Source organism: Oncorhynchus mykiss, chromosome 1, assembly GCF_057628025.1.
Source record: "Oncorhynchus mykiss isolate SJ-2025 chromosome 1, ASM5762802v1, whole genome shotgun sequence".
NCBI classification, from domain to species: domain Eukaryota; kingdom Metazoa; phylum Chordata; class Actinopteri; order Salmoniformes; family Salmonidae; genus Oncorhynchus; species Oncorhynchus mykiss.
Genome location: NC_143022.1, coordinates 17,593,266 through 17,611,123, shown reverse-complemented (window position 1 = coordinate 17,611,123; position 17,858 = coordinate 17,593,266). Strand labels below are relative to the sequence as shown.

Genomic DNA, 17,858 nt, shown 5'->3' with positions numbered 1-17,858 from the left:
GTTGTGATTGGGACGTGGTCTGTTTGTTGTGTTGTGATTGGGACGTGGCCTATTTGTTGTGTTGTGATTGGGACGTTGCCTATTTGTTGTGTTGTGATTGGGACGTGGCCTATTTGTTGTGTTGTGATTGGGACGTGGCCTATTTGTTGTGTTGTGATTGGGACGTGGCCTATTTGTTGTGTTGTGATTGGGACGTGACCTATTTGTTGCGTTGTGATTGGGACGTGGCCTATTTGTTGTGTTGTGATTGGGGTGTGGCCTATTTGTTGTGTTGTGATTGGGACGTGACCTAGTTGTTGTGTTGTGATTGGGACGTGACCTATTTGTTGTGTTGTGATTGGGACGTGGCCTATTTGTTGTGTTGTGATTGGGAAGTGGCCTATTTGTTGTGTTGTGATTGGAAGTGGCCTATTTGTTGTGTTGTGATTGGGACGTGGCCTATTTGTTGTGTTGTGATTGGGACGTGGCCTATTTGTTGTGTTGTGATTGGGACGTGGCCTATTTGTTTTGTTGTGATTGGGACGTGGCCTATTTGTTGTTTTATGATTGAGATTTGGCATGTATGGTGTGTGGTGATTGGGACGTGGCCTATTTGTTGTGTTGTGATTGGGAAGTGGCCTATTTGTTGTGTTGTGATTGGGAAGTGGCCTATTTGTTGTGTTGTGATTGGAAGTGGCCTATTTGTTGTGTTGTGATTGGGACGTGGCCTATTTGTTGTGTTGTGATTGGGACGTGACCTAGTTGGTGTGTTGTGATTGGGACGTGGCCTATTTGTTGTGTTGTGATTGGGACGTGACCTATTTGTTGTGTTGTGATTGGGACGTGACCTATTTGTTGTGTTGTGATTGGAAGTGACCTATTTGTTGTGTTGTGATTGGGACATGGCCTGTATGTTGTGTTGTGATTGGGACGTGGCCTAGTTGGTGTGCTGTGATTTGGACGTGGCCTGTTTGGTGTGTGGTGATTTGGACGTGGCCTGTTTGGTGTGTGGTGATTGGGACGTGGCCTGTTTGGTGTGTGGTGATTGGGACGTGGCCTATTTGTTGTGTTGTGATTGGGACGTGACCTATTTGTTGTGTTGTGATTGGGACGTGACCTATTTGTTGTGTTGTGATTGGAAGTGGCCTATTTGTTGTGTTGTGATTGGGACGTTGCCTATTTGTTGTGTTGTGATTGGGACGTGGCCTATTTGTTGTGTTGTGATTGGGAAGTGACCTAGTTGGTGTGTTGTGATTGGGACGTGACCTAGTTGGTGTGTTGTGATTGGGACGTGGCCTATTTGTTGTGTTGTGATTGGGACGTGACCTATTTGTTGTGTTGTGATTGGGACGTGGCCTAGTTGGTGTGTTGTGATTGGAAGTGGCCTATTTGTTGTGTTGTGATTGGAAGTGACCTATTTGTTGTGTTGTGATTGGGACGTGACCTATTTGTTGTGTTGTGATTGGGACGTGGCCTATTTGTTGTGTTGTGATTGGGACGTGACCTAGTTCGTGTGTTGTGATTGGGACGTGGCCTATTTGTTGTGTTGTGATTGGGACGTGGCCTATTTGTTGTGTTGTGATTGGGACGTGGCCTATTTGTTTTGTTGTGATTGGGACGTGGCCTATTTGTTGTTTTATGATTGAGATTTGGCATGTATGGTGTGTGGTGATTGGGACGTGGCCTATTTGTTGTGTTGTGATTGGGAAGTGGCCTATTTGTTGTGTTGTGATTGGGAAGTGGCCTATTTGTTGTGTTGTGATTGGAAGTGGCCTATTTGTTGTGTTGTGATTGGGACGTGGCCTATTTGTTGTGTTGTGATTGGGACGTGACCTAGTTGGTGTGTTGTGATTGGGACGTGGCCTATTTGTTGTGTTGTGATTGGGACGTGACCTATTTGTTGTGTTGTGATTGGGACGTGACCTATTTGTTGTGTTGTGATTGGAAGTGACCTATTTGTTGTGTTGTGATTGGGACATGGCCTGTATGTTGTGTTGTGATTGGGACGTGGCCTAGTTGGTGTGCTGTGATTTGGACGTGGCCTGTTTGGTGTGTGGTGATTTGGACGTGGCCTGTTTGGTGTGTGGTGATTGGGACGTGGCCTGTTTGGTGTGTGGTGATTGGGACGTGGCCTATTTGTTGTGTTGTGATTGGGACGTGACCTATTTGTTGTGTTGTGATTGGGACGTGACCTATTTGTTGTGTTGTGATTGGAAGTGGCCTATTTGTTGTGTTGTGATTGGGACGTTGCCTATTTGTTGTGTTGTGATTGGGACGTGGCCTATTTGTTGTGTTGTGATTGGGAAGTGACCTAGTTGGTGTGTTGTGATTGGGACGTGACCTAGTTGGTGTGTTGTGATTGGGACGTGGCCTATTTGTTGTGTTGTGATTGGGACGTGACCTATTTGTTGTGTTGTGATTGGGACGTGGCCTAGTTGGTGTGTTGTGATTGGAAGTGGCCTATTTGTTGTGTTGTGATTGGAAGTGACCTATTTGTTGTGTTGTGATTGGGACGTGACCTATTTGTTGTGTTGTGATTGGGACGTGGCCTATTTGTTGTGTTGTGATTGGGACGTGACCTAGTTCGTGTGTTGTGATTGGGACGTGGCCTATTTGTTGTGTTGTGATTGGGACGTGACCTATTTGTTGTGTTGTGATTGGGACGTGACCTATTTGTTGTGTTGTGATTGGGACGTGGCCTATTTGTTGTGTTGTGATTGGGACGTGGCCTATTTGTTGTGTTGTGATTGGGACGTGACCTAGTTGGTGTGTGGTGATTGGGACGTTGCCTATTTGTTGTGTTGTGATTGGGACGTGGCCTATTTGGTGTTTTATGATTGAGATTTGGCCTGTATGGTGTGTGGTGATTGGGACGTGACCTAGTTGGTGTGTTGTGATTGGGACGTGGTCTGTTTGTTGTGTTGTGATTGGGACGTTGCCTATTTGTTGTGTTGTGATTGGGACGTGGTCTGTTTGTTGTGTGGTGATTGGGACGTGACCTAGTTGTTGTGTTGTGATTGGAAGTGGCCTATTTGTTGTGTTGTGATTGGGACGTTGCCTATTTGTTGTGTTGTGATTGGGACGTGGTCTGTTTGTTGTGTTGTGATTGGGACGTGGTCTGTTTGTTGTGTTGTGATTGGGACGTGGTCTGTTTGTTGTGTTGTGATTGGGACGTGGCCTATTTGTTGTGTTGTGATTGGGACGTTGCCTATTTGTTGTGTTGTGATTGGGACGTGGCCTATTTGTTGTGTTGTGATTGGGACGTGGCCTATTTGTTGTGTTGTGATTGGGACGTGGCCTATTTGTTGTGTTGTGATTGGGACGTGGCCTATTTGTTGTGTTGTGATTGGGACGTGGCCTATTTGTTGTGTTGTGATTGGGACGTGACCTATTTGTTGCGTTGTGATTGGGACGTGGCCTATTTGTTGTGTTGTGATTGGGGTGTGGCCTATTTGTTGTGTTGTGATTGGGACGTGACCTAGTTGTTGTGTTGTGATTGGGACGTGACCTATTTGTTGTGTTGTGATTGGGACGTGGCCTATTTGTTGTGTTGTGATTGGGAAGTGGCCTATTTGTTGTGTTGTGATTGGAAGTGGCCTATTTGTTGTGTTGTGATTGGGACGTGGCCTATTTGTTGTGTTGTGATTGGGACGTGGCCTATTTGTTGTGTTGTGATTGGGACGTGGCCTATTTGTTTTGTTGTGATTGGGACGTGGCCTATTTGTTGTTTTATGATTGAGATTTGGCCTGTATGGTGTGTGGTGATTGGGACGTGGCCTATTTGTTGTGTTGTGATTGGGAAGTGGCCTATTTGTTGTGTTGTGATTGGGAAGTGGCCTATTTGTTGTGTTGTGATTGGAAGTGGCCTATTTGTTGTGTTGTGATTGGGACGTGGCCTATTTGTTGTGTTGTGATTGAGTCGTGGCCTATTTGTTGTGTGGTGATTGGGACGTGGCCTATTTGTTGTGTGGTGATTGGGACGTGGCCTATTTGTTGTGTGGTGATTGGGACGTGGCCTATTTGTTGTGTGGTGATTGGGACGTGGCCTATTGGGTGTTTTATGATTGAGATTTGGCCTGTATGGTGTGTGGTGATTGGGATGTGTATAACCCCTTCTCCCTGTGTGTTGAAGGGTAGATCCCCCTCAGCTTGATGCCTTCATCATGGACAAGGCCCTGCTGGACTACGAGGTGTCCATCGACGCAGACTGCAAGCTGCTCACTGTGGGCAAGCCCTTCGCCATCGAAGGTAAGAAACCGCCCGTCCACCCTGACACTGTATTGTTTTGACAGCCCTCAGACTTGACGGCTCTAGAGTCATTGCCTGTCTGTCTGTGTCTATGTGTGTCTCTCTGTGTATGTGTGTGTGTGTGTGTGTGTGTGTGTGTGTGTGTGTGTGTGTGTGTGTGTGTGTGTGTGTGTGTGTGTGTGTGTGTGTGTGCGCTTTCTTAAGTGCCCTGGTATGTAGGTAGGCATGCACTTGCTTGAATGTGTGTTTGGATTCCCTGTCCTCTTCCTGTTTTCTAGTTAATCTCAAATTCACATTCTTTTCATTTGAATATGTATTATTCAAATATATTCATTGCTATTTTGTCTGAACCAACATCACACCCATGTTTCTGAGAGCCTGTGCAGGATTATGGGGAGTAAGTGGAAACAGCCTCCCGCGGTTTGCCTTTCTGTGTTTGTCTTTCTGCATTGCTGCTCCCACATTGTCAACGCATTAAGGTTCACGTTTCACTGTCAATCTTTTTTAGAGCAGTTACAGTAGGTGTTATGGGTTCTGGTGACCCACATGGTGTGCAGGGAACAGTGTGAAACAGAGACGTACTATCTAAACTTGTCCAATAAGAAACATGTTTTTATTTTCTGTTGCAAAACGTCATTTGTTTGCCATAATAACACAACCCTAATTCAGTTCACCAAGAACATGATGAGTACTTGATAGCAGATGTATTGTGCAGGATAGAAGGACATGATGAGTACTTGATAGCAGATGTATTATGCAGGAATAGAAGGACATGATGAGTACTTGATAGCAGATGTATTATGCAGGAATAGAAGGACATGATGAGTACTTGATAGCAGATGTATTATGCAGGATAGAAGGACATGATGAGTACTTGATAGCAGATGTATTATGCAGGATAGAAGGACATGATGAGTACTTGATAGCAGATGTATTATGCAGGAATAGAAGGACATGATGAGTACTTGATAGCAGATGTATTATGCAGGAATAGAAGGACATGATGAGTACTTGATAGCAGATGTATTGTGCAGGATAGAAGGACAGACAGCACACCCTGTGGGTTTCTTGAACCAGGATTGAAATAAATTGTTTCAGAGAAGTATCCCTCCAGGCTAAAGTGGGGGCTATTGAAATCAGTGAGGAGGCACCATTTTGGGGGGGTTCTTGCGTTGGAATTCTGCTTATATCACGCTATACCACAATAAACATAAAGTTCAAATGCAGAGACTCCAAGACCATTGAGTGCTTTTGAAGTGACAGGTTGCCACTAAAGCAAGGCCATTTAACAATTAATATAGGCTACAAGATAGATAGAGTAATTCACCTATTACAAACAGCCTATGTGAATGCAGCCATACACACAGCGTCTTACCAAAATAATGCAAATTAAATGCTGAAACTAGTAGCCTAGTTACTCATGCAAAACAAAAATACTAAATAGCAATTTGGGTTAGAATATCATTCACAACTGCGAATGCAAACGAATGAATGTGAACAGAACAAATTAGCGGTAGGTGCACTATAGGCCTACAATCTAAATATCAGATTGATAAAGGCATGACACAATCTATATTTAGCCTATTTACGCTTCAAACATGGAAAATCATGCAGCTCATTAATTAATTCAGCACAATAAACTTCTGTCGATCGAATTCAACCCACCCACGTAATCATTTAATCAATGCCGGCCTACTGTAAACATGTTTCCAATACGTACAGTTCCATTTCCAACCAAGCAATGGACTACCATAAAAACAGAATATAGACTATCTATTGCTATGATGAAACATACGAATATGTAGCTATACCCAGGGGCGTCATTTGGGTTATTGCATTGGAATTATATTGAATTCTGCTTATATCACACTATACTACCATAAACATAAAAGTTCAAATGCAGAGACCATTGAGTGCTTTTGACACATCTACTGGGTATTCCAGCCAATCTCTTCCTATGAACCAGTTGCTATTAAATTAAGGATTTTGGACAGAAAACCTGCAGCAAGGGTAGGATTCAATAGGCTAATCTGGGCTGGCTACTCTGTTCCAAAAATTGTCAGGGACAGTCGGAGGTGGAAGTGGCTGTGGAGCCATTATCCTGGCGGTGCTTGTGGAAGGGCTGGTAGGCTCTGCACTTGGTGCTAGCTGGAGTTCGGCAGCATCATCGCTGCTGGGCTTGGTGGTGGCCTCGGTGGTTTGATTTCTGATATCCATTGTGGCAGATTAGCTGGTTAGAGCTAAATAGGCTAATAACTAAGACCTTTTACAGCTAGTTAAGAAGCTAACTAAACTGTAGTGTTGGGGCGCTTTAACTGTGACCCCGTCCTTCTAAATCTAAATAAAACATTCCAGGCGGAGGTGTATCACATTATTCACGCAGCCTACCACAGATGAGCAGGGTTTTTCATGATTTTTATGGAAACCCAAAGGAGTCATACATAACCGCCCAGTGGCTTTCCCCTTATCACTCTGGCAGGCTCTCAGCCCATGGAGCTGATAAAGCGCAGCGAAGATACAGATTTGGCGCCAACCTGTCACTCAAACATTTGAACTTTTTAGCTATTTTTGTATAGGGACATAAAACTAAAACTAAGGGGGGACAAGTTTCAACTGTGGGGGCTAACCTGGGTGCATATCTCTTCTTGATCCTGATTCCCCCAATCCATCCTTTACTGAGATATACAGTGCATTTGGAAAGTATTCAGACCCCTTCACTTTTTCGACATTTTGTTACGTTAGGAGGATGGGGGAGAGAGGGAACGGTAATAGGAGGATGGGGGAGAGAGGGAACGGTAATAGGAGGATGAAGGAGAGAGGGAACGGTAATAGGAGGATAGGAGGATGGGGGAGAGAGGGAACGGTAATAGGAGGATGGGGGAGAGAGGGAATGGTAATAGGAGGATAGGAGGATGGGGGAGAGAGGGAACGGTAATAGGAGGATAGGGGAGAGAGGGAACGGTAATAGGAGGATGAAGGAGCGAGGGAACGGTAATAGGAGGATGGGGGAGAGAGGGAACGGTAATAGGAGGATAGGAGGATGGGGGAGAGAGGGAACGGTAATAGGAGGATGGGGGAGCGAGGGAACTGTAATAGGAGGATGGGGGAGAGAGGGAACGGTAATAGGAGGATAGGAGGATGGGGGAGAGAGGGAACGGTAATAGGAGGATGGGGGAGAGAGGGAATGGTAATAGGAGGATGGGAGAGAGGGGAACGGTAATAGGAGGATGAAGGAGCGAGGGAACGGTAATAGGAGGATGGGGGAGAGAGGGGAACGGTAATAGGAGGATGGGGGAGAGAGGGAACGGTAATAGGAGGATGGGGGAGAGAGGGAACGGTAATAGGAGGATAGGAGGATGGGGGAGAGAGGGAACGGTAATAGGAGGATAGGACGATGAAGGAGAGAGGGAACGTAATAGGAGGGATGAAGGAGCGAGGGAACGGTAATAGCAGGATAGGAGGATGAAGGAGAGAGGGAACGGTAATAGGAGGGATGAAGGAGCGAGGGAACGGTAATAGGAGGATAGGAGGATGGGGAGAGAGGGAACGGTAATAGGAGGATAGGAGGATGGGGGAGAGAGGGAACGGTAATAGGAGGATGGGGGAGAGAGGGGAACGGTAATAGGAGGATAGGAGGATGGGGGAGAGAGGGGAACGGTAATAGGAGGATGAAGGAGAGAGGGAACGGTAATAGGAGGGATGAAGGAGCGAGGGAACGGTAATAGGAGGATAGGAGGATGGGGAGAGAGGGAACGGTAATAGGAGGATAGGAGGATGGGGGAGAGAGGGAACGGTAATAGGAGGATGGGGAGAGAGGGGAACGGTAATAGGAGGATAGGAGGATGGGGGAGAGAGGGAACGGTAATACGAGGATGAAGGAGAGAGGGAACGGTAATAGGAGGATAGGAGGATGGGGAGAGAGGGAACGGTAATAGGAGGATAGGAGGATGGGGGAGAAAGGGAACGGTAATAGGAGGATAGGAGGATGGGGGAGAGAGGGAACGGTAATAGGAGGATGGGGGAGAGAGGGAACGGTAATAGGAGGATAGGAGGATGGGGGAGAGAGGGAACGGTAATAGGAGGATGGGGGAGAGAGGGAACGGTAATAGGAGGATAGGAGGATGGGGGAGAGAGGGAACGGTAATAGGAGGATGGGGGAGCGAGGGAACGGTAATAGGAGGATGGGGGAGAGAGGGAACGGTAATAGGAGGATAGGAGGATGGGGGAGAGAGGGAACGGTAATAGGAGGATGGGGGAGAGAGGGGATGGTAATAGGAGGATGGGGGAGAGAGGGGAACGGTAATAGGAGGATGAAGGAGCGAGGGAATGGTAATAGGAGGATGGGGGAGAGAGGGGAACGGTAATAGGAGGATGGGGGAGAGAGGGAACGGTAATAGGAGGATGGGGGAGAGAGGGAACGGTAATAGGAGGATAGGAGGATGGGGGAGAGAGGGAACGGTAATAGGAGGATAGGACGATGAAGGAGAGAGGGAACGTAATAGGAGGGATGAAGGAGCGAGGGAACGGTAATAGCAGGATAGGAGGATGAAGGAGAGAGGGAACGGTAATAGGAGGGATGAAGGAGCGAGGGAACGGTAATAGGAGGATAGGAGGATGGGGAGAGAGGGAACGGTAATAGGAGGATAGGAGGATGGGGGAGAGAGGGAACGGTAATAGGAGGATGGGGGAGAGAGGGGAACGGTAATAGGAGGTTAGGGGAGAGAGGGGAACGGTAATAGGAGGATGAAGAGAGAGGGAACGGTAATAGGAGGGATGAAGGAGCGAGGGAACGGTAATAGGAGGATAGGAGGATGGGGAGAGAGGGAACGGTAATAGGAAGATAGGAGGATGGGGGAGAGAGGGAACGGTAATAGGAGGATGGGGAGAGAGGGGAACGGTAATAGGAGGATAGGAGGATGGGGGAGAGAGGGAACGGTAATACGAGGATGAAGGAGAGAGGGAACGGTAATAGGAGGATAGGAGGATGGGGAGAGAGGGAACGGTAATAGGAGGATAGGAGGATGGGGGAGAGAGGGAACGGTAATAGGAGGATAGGAGGATGGGGGAGAGAGGGAACGGTAATAGGAGGATGGGGGAGAGAGGGAACGGTAATAGGAGGATGGGGGAGAGAGGGAACGGTAATAGGAGGATGGGGGAGAGAGGGAACGGTAATAGGAGGATGAAGGAGAGAGGGAGTGGTAATAGGAGGATGGGGGAGAGAGGGAACGGTAATAGGAGGATGGGGAGAGAGGGGAACGGTAATAGGAGGATGGGGGAGAGAGGGAACGGTAATAGGAGGATGGGGGAGAGAGGGAACGGTAATAGGAGGATGGGGGAGAGAGGGAACGGTAATAGGAGGATGGGGGAGAGAGGGAACGGTAATAGGAGGATGGGGGAGAGAGGGAACGGTAATAGGAGGATGGGGGAGAGAGGGAACGGTAATAGGAGGATGGGGGAGAGAGGGGAACGGTAATAGGAGGATAGGAGGACGGGGGAGAGAGGGAACGGTAATAGGAGGATAGGAGGATTGGGGAGAGAGGGAACGGTAATAGGAGGATGAAGGAGAGAGTGAACGGTAATAGGAGGATAGGAGGATGGGGGAGAGAGGGAACGGTAATAGGAGGATGAAGGAGCGAGGGAACGGTAATAGGAGGATAGGAGGATGGGGGAGAGAGGGAACGGTAATAGGAGGATGAAGGAGAGAGGGAACGGTAATAGGAGGATGAAGGAGAGAGGGAACGGTAATAGGAGGATAGGAGGATGGGGAGAGAGAGAACGGTAATAGGAGGATGGGGGAGAGAGGGAACGGTAATAGGAGGATGGGGGAGAGAGGGAATGGTAATAGGAGGATGAAGGAGCGAGGGAGAGGTAATAGGATGATGAAGAAACGAGGGAACGGTAATAGGAGGATAGGAGGATGGGGGAGAGAGGGAACGGTAATAGGAGGATGGGGGAGCGAGGGAAGGGTAATAGGAGGATGGGGAGAGAGGGAACGGTAATAGGAGGATAGGAGGATGGGGGAGAGAGGGAACGGTAATAGGAGGATGGGGGAGCGAGCGAACGGTAATAGGAGGATGGGGGAGAGAGGGAAAGGTAATAGGAGGATAGGAGGATGGGGAGAGAGGGAACGGTAATAGGAGGATGGGGGAGAGAGGGAACGGTAATAGGAGGATAGGAGGATGGGGGAGAGAGGGAACGGTAATATGAGGATAGGAGGATGAAGGAGAGAGGGAACGGTAATAGGAAAGATGAAGGAGCGAGGGAACGGTAATAGGAGGATAGGAGGATGGGGGAGAGAGGGAACGGTAATAGGAGGATAGGAGGATGGGGGAGAGAGGGAACGGTAATAGGAGGATGGGGGTGAGAGGGAACGGTAATAGGAGGATGGGGGAGAGAGGGAACGGTAATAGGAGGATGGGGGAGAGAGGGAACGGTAATAGGAGGATGAAGGAGAGAGGGAACGGTAATAGGAGGATAGGAGGATGGGGGAGAGAGGGGAACGGTAATAGGAGGATGGGGGAGAGAGGGGAACGGTAATAGGAGGATAGGAGGATGGGGGAGAGAGGGAACGGTAATAGGAGGATGGGGGAGAGAGGGGAACGGTAATAGGAGGATAGGAGGATGGGGGAGAGAGGGAACGGTAATAGGAGGATAGGAGGATGGGGAGAGAGGGAACGGTAATAGGAGGATGGGGGAGAGAGGGGAACGGTAATAGGAGGATAGGAGGATGGGGGAGAGAGGGAACGGTAATAGGAGGATAGGAGGATGGGGGAGAGAGGGGAACGGTAATAGGAGGATGAAGGAGAGAGGGAACGGTAATAGGAGGATAGGAGGATGGGGAGAGAGGGAACGGTAATAGGAGGATGAAGGAGCGAGGGAACGGTAATAGGAGGATAGGAGGATGGGGGAGAGAGGGAACGGTAATAGGAGGATGAAGGAGAGAGGGAACGGTAATAGGAGGATGAAGGAGAGAGGGAACGGTAATAGGAGGATAGGAGGATGGGGAGAGAGAGAACGGTAATAGGAGGATGGGGGAGAGAGGGAACGGTAATAGGAGGATGGGGGAGAGAGGGAATGGTAATAGGAGGATGAAGGAGCGAGGGAGAGGTAATAGGATGATGAAGAAACGAGGGAACGGTAATAGGAGGATAGGAGGATGGGGGAGAGAGGGAACGGTAATAGGAGGATGGGGGAGCGAGGGAAGGGTAATAGGAGGATGGGGGAGAGAGGGAACGGTAATAGGAGGATAGGAGGATGGGGGAGAGAGGGAACAGTAATAGGAGGATGGGGGAGCGAGCGAACGGTAATAGGAGGATGGGGGAGAGAGGGAAAGGTAATAGGAGGATAGGAGGATGGGGAGAGAGGGAACGGTAATAGGAGGATGGGGGAGAGAGGGAACGGTAATAGGAGGATAGGAGGATGGGGGAGAGAGGGAACGGTAATATGAGGATAGGAGGATGAAGGAGAGAGGGAACGGTAATAGGAAAGATGAAGGAGCGAGGGAACGGTAATAGGAGGATAGGAGGATGGGGAGAGAGGGAACGGTAATAGGAGGATAGGAGGATGGGGGAGAGAGGGGACGGTAATAGGAGGATGGGGGTGAGAGGGAACGGTAATAGGAGGATGGGGGAGAGAGGGAACGGTAATAGGAGGATGGGGGAGAGAGGGAACGGTAATAGGAGGATGAAGGAGAGAGGGAACGGTAATAGGAGGATAGGAGGATGGGGGAGAGAGGGGAACGGTAATAGGAGGATGGGGGAGAGAGGGGAACGGTAATAGGAGGATAGGAGGATGGGGGAGAGAGGGAACGGTAATAGGAGGATGGGGGAGAGAGGGGAACGGTAATAGGAGGATAGGAGGATGGGGGAGAGAGGGAACGGTAATAGGAGGATAGGAGGATGGGGAGAGAGGGAACGGTAATAGGAGGATGGGGGAGAGAGGGGAACGGTAATAGGAGGATAGGAGGATGGGGGAGAGAGGGAACGGTAATAGGAGGATAGGAGGATGGGGGAGAGAGGGGAACGGTAATAGGAGGATGAAGGAGAGAGGGAACGGTAATAGGAGGATAGGAGGATGGGGAGAGAGGGAACGGTAATAGGAGGATAGGAGGATGGGGGAGAGAGGGAACGGTAATAGGAGGTTGGGGGAGAGAGGGGAACGGTAATAGGAGGATGGGGGAGAGAGGGGAACGGTAATAGGAGGATGGGGGAGAGAGGGAACGGTAATAGGAGGATGGGGGAGGGAGGGAACGGTAATAGGAGGATGGTGGAGAGAGGGAACAGTAATAGGAGGATGGGGGAGAGAGGGAACGGTAATAGGAGGATGGGGGAGAGAGGGGAACGGTAATGAAAGAGTCTGTCATCTGGCTGCTGTTTCTATTAGCCTGAAAGGGCAGGCCTGCTGTGTTGGATGTGTAGAATGTCAGCTGACGCTGTGTTTTCAGATTCATCACTGGGCAGGACACACACATACAGTACACACACACCCATATGCAAACACACACACACACACATATGCAAACACACACACACACACACACATATGCAAACACACACACACACACTCCCGTTTGTCTTTTTCCCTTTTCGTTCGGAAATTCTACAACTGTGGGATAGCTCGCACATACTTTTTTCCTATTTTTGGTGGCATGAAAGTGTGTGTGTGTGTGTGTATATGTGTGTGTGTGTGTGTGTGTGTGTGTGTGTGTGTGTGTGTGTGTGTGTGTGTGTGTGTGTGTGTGTGTGTGAGAGAGAGATGCCCTCTTGTCTCATTTGCATATTTTATACTTGTGAACTTCATAGCTCACCAGCTTTGAAACGGCAACATTTTGTCTGCCAGATATCTTTCATGAGACACGCGCTCTGGACAGGCGATTGGGGGAGCAAATTCTATTTGAGTCAAGCTGTTTCACTTTTTTCCTGAAAATAATCCCCCCCTACTCACACTTCCTTTACATCACAATATTTCAGGAAACAGACTTGTGAGAACTGCATTACTCAATCAACTGGTTGCTCTAGAGAGCTGATTTAGTGAGCAATTTCACCAGGGAAGAGGGATCTTTGTTTTCGTTTTTCTGAGTTTGGGGAGACAACTAAACCATGTGTGGAACAGGATCTACACCTTCTCTTTTCACAGTAACTCCTGGAATATTATATTGCTCTTTTTTGCCTGTGTTTTGAAGTGAGAAATGTTCCTCCGTTTTGGGCCCTGACCTCTAGACAGTCATTCATAATAAAGCAGTAATTGGGGTTTTGCTCAATTAGACCTCTCCTATCTCATCTCTCCTCTCCGTTAATTGCATTTTCTAGCCTCCCTCGCTCTTCCCTTTCACTTCCGTCGCTTTTCACTTCCCTCGCTCTTCCCTCGCTCTTCCCTTGCTCTTCCCTTTCACTTCCCTCACTCTTCCCTCGCTCTTCCTTCGCCCTTCCCTCGCTCTTCCCTCGCTCTTCCCTCGCTCTTCCCTCGCGCTTTCGTCGCTCTTCCTTTGCTCTTCCCTCGCTCTTCCCTCGCGCTTTCGTCACTCTTCCTTCGCTCTTCCTTTGCTCTTCCCTCGCTCTTCCCTCGCTCTTCCCTCGCTCTTCCCTTGCGCTTTCGTCGCTCTTCCTTCGCTCTTCCCTCGCTCTTCCCTCAAATCTTCCCATCGCCTCTTCCCTCGCTCTTCCTTCGCTCTTCCCTCACTCTTCCTTCGCTCTTCCCTTGCTCTTCCCTCACTCTCCCCTCGAATCTTCCCTCGCTCATCCCTCACACTTCGCTCGCTCTTCCCTCGCTCTTCCTTCGCTCTACCCTCGCTCTTCCTTCGCTCTTCCCTTGCTCTTCCCTCGCTCTCCCTTCGAATCTTCCCTCGCTCTTCCCTCACACTTCGCTCGCTCTTCCCTCGCTCTTCCTTCGCTCTTCCCTTGCTCTTCCCTCGCTCTTCCTTCGCTCTTCCTTCGCTCTTCCCTCGCTCTTCCTTCGCTCTTTCTTCGCTCTTCCCTCACTCTTCCTTTGCTCTTCCCTTGCTCTTCCCTCGCTCTTCCCTCACTCTTCCCTCACTCTAACCTCACTCTGCCATCGCACTTTCTCTGTGTTTCTTCTCACTATTCATCACTCCATCCAGTTTTGTATCTCATACACACACTCATATGTACACACACACAACAGTCACACACACTGCCTTCCTCTCCACACACACACACACACTGCCTTCCTCTCCACACACACACACACACACACACACACACACACACACACACACACACACACACACACACACACACACACACACACACACACACACACACTCTTTGGTTGGCAGCTAGTCCTCTACTTACTAATTTACTAAAACAATCAAGCAACTCAAATACAGCTGTTGAACTTTCGCTTAACACAGAGTCCCTTCTTTCCGAATGTCTGTCCCTGCCGCTTTAGGATTTCATTTGTCACTATCTTTTGGACTGAGTTGTAGTGGGCTACAGCCAGTGTAACTGGAAGGTGCCAGGACTGTCAATTTGGTGATTAAAGCCAACCAGTATTTAATGATTGTGACTCAAAGCTGCAAGCCCACGCTTTATTAAGAATAACATCCTCATCAACACTTGGCTACAGGGACATCTGTGTCAGTCTGTGTCAGTCTGTGTCAGTCTGTGTCAGTCTGTGCCAGTCTGTGCCAGTCTGTGTCAGTCTGTGTCAGTCTGTGTCAGTCTGTGCCAGTCTGTGTCAGTCTGTGTCAGTCTGTGCCAGTCTGTGCCAGTCTGTGTCAGTCTGTGTCAGTCTGTGCCAGTCTGTGCCAGTCTGTGTCAGTCTGTGTCAGTCTGTGTCAGTCTGTGTCAGTCTGTGTCAGTCTGTGCCAGTCTGTGCCAGTCTGTGCCAGTGCAGAGGGCCAACCCTGTTGGCTTTAAGTGAAACAAAGGGAAGTTAACGGGATCTGAGATGCACTCTATTAAGAATGTTAGACTGAAGCACACGCTTTACACTCCATAAGAGTTCAGCTGTTTCTACTTGTAGGAGCACACAGACAGGCAGACAGGCAGGCAGACAGGCAGGCAGACAGGCAGGCAAAAAGGCAGGCAGACAGGCAGGCAGACAGGCAGGCAGACAGGCGACTGAGCGACCGACCGACCGACCGACCGACAACAGCCACCCACGAAGCATCTTTACCCATCGCTCCACAAAAGCCACGGCCCTTGCAGAGCAAGGGGAACTACTACTTCAAGGTCTCAGAGCAAATGACGTCACCGATTGAAACGCTATTAGCGCGCACCACCGCTAACTAGCTAGCCATTTCACATCTGTTACATGTGCTTGACTGTGTGTGTGTGTGTGTGTGTGTGTGTGTGTGTGTGTGTGTGTGTGTGTGTGTATGCTTAGGCATGTCTCGCTCTGATGAAACGTGTTAATGTCAGAGCTTGTCTATTATCTGTCATCTTGACTGGCCCAGGGGAGGGAGGGAAAGGGGGGGGGGACTGGGATGGAGGGGGAGATGAGTGACATACATTAGCCATGAGAAACAGAGAGATAGGTAGAGGTAAAACCCATTCAGTGATTAAATAAAATATCTGCCAGTCCTCTTTTGAGATGGAGGAATACAAGAAGGGAGGAGAGGAGGGAGGGGAGGAGAGAGTTGGGGTGAGGGAGAGATGGAGGGAGGAGAGGAGAGAGTTTGGGTGAGGGAGAGATGGAGGGAGGAGAGGAGAGAGTTGGGGTGAGGGAGAGATGGAGGGAGGAGAGAGTTGAGGTGAGGGAGAGATGGAGGGAGGAGAGGAGAGAGTTGGGGTGAGGGAGAGATGGAGGGAGGAGAGGAGAGAGTTGGGGTGAGGGAGAGATGGAGGGAGGAGAGAGTTGAGGTGAGGGAGAGACGGAGGGAGAGTTGGGAGAGATGTGTCTAAATGATACAGGCACACACACACACACACACACACACACACACACACACACACACACACACACACACACACACACACACACACACACACACACACACACACACACACACACACACACACACACTCCTTCATTATATAATGGATGCTCGGGACGTTCTTCACTTTTTCCTGTTTTTCCCATATATTCCTCCATCCATCTTTCCTCCAGTTGCCACTGAAGACCACGAGATGGGGATTTTCCCTCTCCATCCTTCCGCACACCACAGGAATCAGATATCAAAAATCTAATTTATTAAATGTAATTTAAACATCAAAGGAGTTTAAAGTACAGGATCAGCAGTACAGGTAGAAGAGGAATTTGTCAAGGCTGAATTCTTTGGTTCATCTATAATATCCATAGCCTCATGTTCCCCTTCTGGAAGGGATGAAGGTAAGGTCATCCGATTTGGTTTAGTATTGATCCACTTCATCTCCTTGGGCGGACGGGATCCAGACACAGTCTGCCAGTTAACTCACTCTGCGTGAAGTTTGGAATGATACGCCTATAGACCCCTGCTCAGTTCTCCACCAAACAATTTAGGACAATCTTTAAAGCATTTTGGGCGTTTTATGTGGAACAGAGAAAAACAATGATTTTGTAAAAATGCCTTCTGTTTATTTTGCAGATATGAGACGTCTGTGTCACTGTTTGTATCCAGGTTAATGATAGCACAGCCATGTGACTGGTGATATAGAAGGGGACGCACCACAATTATTTCCATGAATTTCTACCAACTACTATACCCATTGTACTATGCTGACGGTAATAGTTTCTCTATCCCCCCAGGCTATGGAATAGGCCTCCCACAGAACTCCCCTCTAACCAACAACGTGTCAGAGTTCATCAGTCGCTACAAGTCAGACGGCTACATGGACATGCTGCACGACAAGTGGTACAAGGTGGTGCCTTGTGGGAAGAGGGTGTTCGCCGTCACCGAGGTGAGTTTTCCGTCCGTCTGTCTGTGTGTGTCCCGGTCCCAGACCGGTTTGGACTATGTTGTCAACAACTTCTATGGTGGTGTTTGACCATCGACGTCAGCCTGGGCCCAGATCTGTTTGTGCAGATAGGGACCAGGCTAGTGTGGCTGTGGTGGAGTGGCCGCCCTGTAGGCACACCACGTGGGTTGCAGACAGTTGATGGACATTGGGTTTGGCCATCCTAACACATCTGGACATATCAAACTGGATGTTTGGCTCTATTCCAATATCCACACTAGCATACCACTTGAATGAAGCAATGTATTGGGCATGCATTCTAAGAGATATTTAAGTGTGGTTTGCAGACACTCCTCAGACAGTCTGGACTCCATCAGTGTCAGATGTTAAGGGAAAAATATTTATTCCTAGATTCGACCTCTGTGTGTGTCTATGATGTCCTCTCAGGATTAACACCAAGCACCCAGTTGGTCGAAATTCCTGCCCCAATGGACTGCTATCATAGACATACACTGAGTGGACAAAACTTTAAGAACACCTTCCTAATATTGCGTTTTACCCCTCCTCTTTGGCCATCAAAGCGTTCCACAGGGATGCTGGCACATGTTGACTCCAATGCTTCCCACAGTTGTGTCAAGTTGGCTGGATGTCCTTTGAGTGGTGGACCATTCTTGATACAAGCAGAAAACTGTCGAGCGAGAACCCAGCAGCGTTGCAGTTCTTTACACAAACCAGTGCACCTGGCACCTACTACAATACCCTGTTCAAAAGCACTTCAATATTTTGTCTTGCCCA

General features: G+C 48.8%; 2 protein-coding genes across 2 annotated transcripts in view; both read left to right on the top strand.

Moving 5' to 3' along the window:
• The window catches only part of LOC110491485 (uncharacterized), a 446,987-nt gene that overhangs the window by 327,402 nt on the left and 101,727 nt on the right, over positions 1-17,858 (top strand). The gene's annotated exons all lie outside the window — the stretch shown is intronic.
• The window catches only part of LOC110531395 (glutamate receptor, ionotropic, N-methyl-D-aspartate 3Bb), a 41,007-nt gene that overhangs the window by 16,523 nt on the left and 6,626 nt on the right, over positions 1-17,858 (top strand). The window contains exons 4-5 of the mRNA XM_021614590.3: positions 4,112-4,227; positions 16,915-17,066. Of these exons, the coding sequence (XP_021470265.3) occupies positions 4,112-4,227; positions 16,915-17,066 (268 nt within the window). The remainder of the gene's footprint in view (positions 1-4,111; positions 4,228-16,914; positions 17,067-17,858) is intronic.